At 62.4% G+C, this 1,445-nt stretch overlaps 1 protein-coding gene across 1 annotated transcript in view; it reads left to right on the plus strand.

Moving 5' to 3' along the window:
- LOC104464159 (chromodomain-helicase-DNA-binding protein 5-like) overlaps nucleotides 1-1,445 on the plus strand; it is a gene marked incomplete at both ends in the record, with an annotated part of 4,347 nt that overhangs the window by 2,098 nt on the left and 804 nt on the right. The window contains 4 exons of the mRNA XM_010076796.1: nucleotides 336-430; nucleotides 481-581; nucleotides 990-1,149; nucleotides 1,305-1,384. Coding sequence (XP_010075098.1) covers nucleotides 336-430; nucleotides 481-581; nucleotides 990-1,149; nucleotides 1,305-1,384 — 436 coding nt within the window. The remainder of the gene's footprint in view (nucleotides 1-335; nucleotides 431-480; nucleotides 582-989; nucleotides 1,150-1,304; nucleotides 1,385-1,445) is intronic.

Raw genomic sequence — 1,445 nt, forward strand, 5'->3', positions numbered from 1 at the left:
GGTCCGGGCAGGCAGGATGGGACCCGTCCTGCGCTCTGGGTGATTGCCGCGAGCACTGAGCTCGGGCATTCGGGATGAACACCGACCACCCCATTGTCTTGCCATGTCACCATCGCTGCCGTGCTCCCTGGGCGAGGGGAGGCTGCGCTGGGACAAACCAGCTGGGCAGCAGCAGCCTGCACCCCCCACTGGGGTTTCTTTTTGGGGGGTGGTGCCTGTGTCGTTCGGAGCACTGCTGTCATTCTCTCTGTGATAGGCTCGGTCTTAGCCCGGGTGTGGGCTCTGCCCTTGCCCACGGGTGGGAGCGGGCGGCGTGGGTGCTAGGCTCAGCAGGGGGTCCGTGGGCCGAGGGGGGCTGAGGTCCAGCTTTCCTCCCGCAGGGCGTACGTCTCTCTTTTCATGAGACATCTGTGTGAACCTGGGGCAGACGGTGCCGAGACCTTTGTGGACGACATTCCCCGGGAGGGACTGTCACGCCAGCACGTGGTGCCGAGACCTTTGCGGACGGCGTTCCCCGGGAGGGACTGTCACGCCAGCACGTGCTGACTCGCATTGGAGTCATGTCGCTAGTAAGGAAGAAGGTGGGTGAGTACGATTTTAAACGGGCTGTTTCAGGTGTGTTCTCCTGGGTTTCACTGGCCGCTGAATGCCTCTCACCAGGGATTCCCTCCTGAATCTCCCGGGCACAGCGCACACCCATTTTTGCATTTTTGTCACAAGTACATAGGTGACAGTAATGCCAACTGCCTTCCAAACCTGCTGCTGCTTTCCCTGGGAGGGACAGAGGATGCGCGGGTATTTTATAGTCTGTCTGGCAGAGAGGAGAAGTCCTGCTGGAGCCTCGTTGGGTCTCAGGGCCGTAGTGTCAGACGTCCCTGGCAGGGTGGGGACAGCGATCTGCTGCTCTGTGCACCTGGGGGTGAAGCGGCCTGAGCACCCCAGCTCCGCAGCCTCGCTGGGTATGATGTGATGGTGCGTGTCTGCCCCAGGTCCAGGAGTTCGAGCATGTCAACGGGAAGTACAGCACCCTGGATCTGATCCTCGAGGGCCCGGACAGCAAGAAATGCAGCGAGATTGTGTCTTCAGATCCCAACACCCCAGTCCCAGCCAGCCCAGCCCCGCTGCAGACGGGCCCGGTGGCCCTGGCAGGTCGGTGTGCCCACGGCTGCGGGGGACGGTGGCTGGGGTCTGGGCGGGCAGGAGGATGGTCAGGGCACCCGGAGGTCTGGCAGGTGCCTGCCCGGGCAGCATGTGCCACCCTCGGGGCCCTGTTCAATGGCTGCCTTGCTTTGCTGTTGCTGCAGATAAAACAGAAACACAGCTTGGGTTCCAGGAGGAAAAGGACCAAGCGGAGCAGAAGCCCAGGAAGGTGTCGGACAGCTGGGTAGGGTGGCTTCTTCCAGCAGCTCCTCCGGGAGGCCTTCTTGTGGGCTGCCCGGAAAAAG

This window comes from Pterocles gutturalis, unplaced genomic scaffold (assembly GCF_000699245.1).
Source record: "Pterocles gutturalis isolate BGI_N339 unplaced genomic scaffold, ASM69924v1 scaffold4468, whole genome shotgun sequence".
In the NCBI taxonomy this organism is placed as follows: domain Eukaryota; kingdom Metazoa; phylum Chordata; class Aves; order Pterocliformes; family Pteroclidae; genus Pterocles; species Pterocles gutturalis.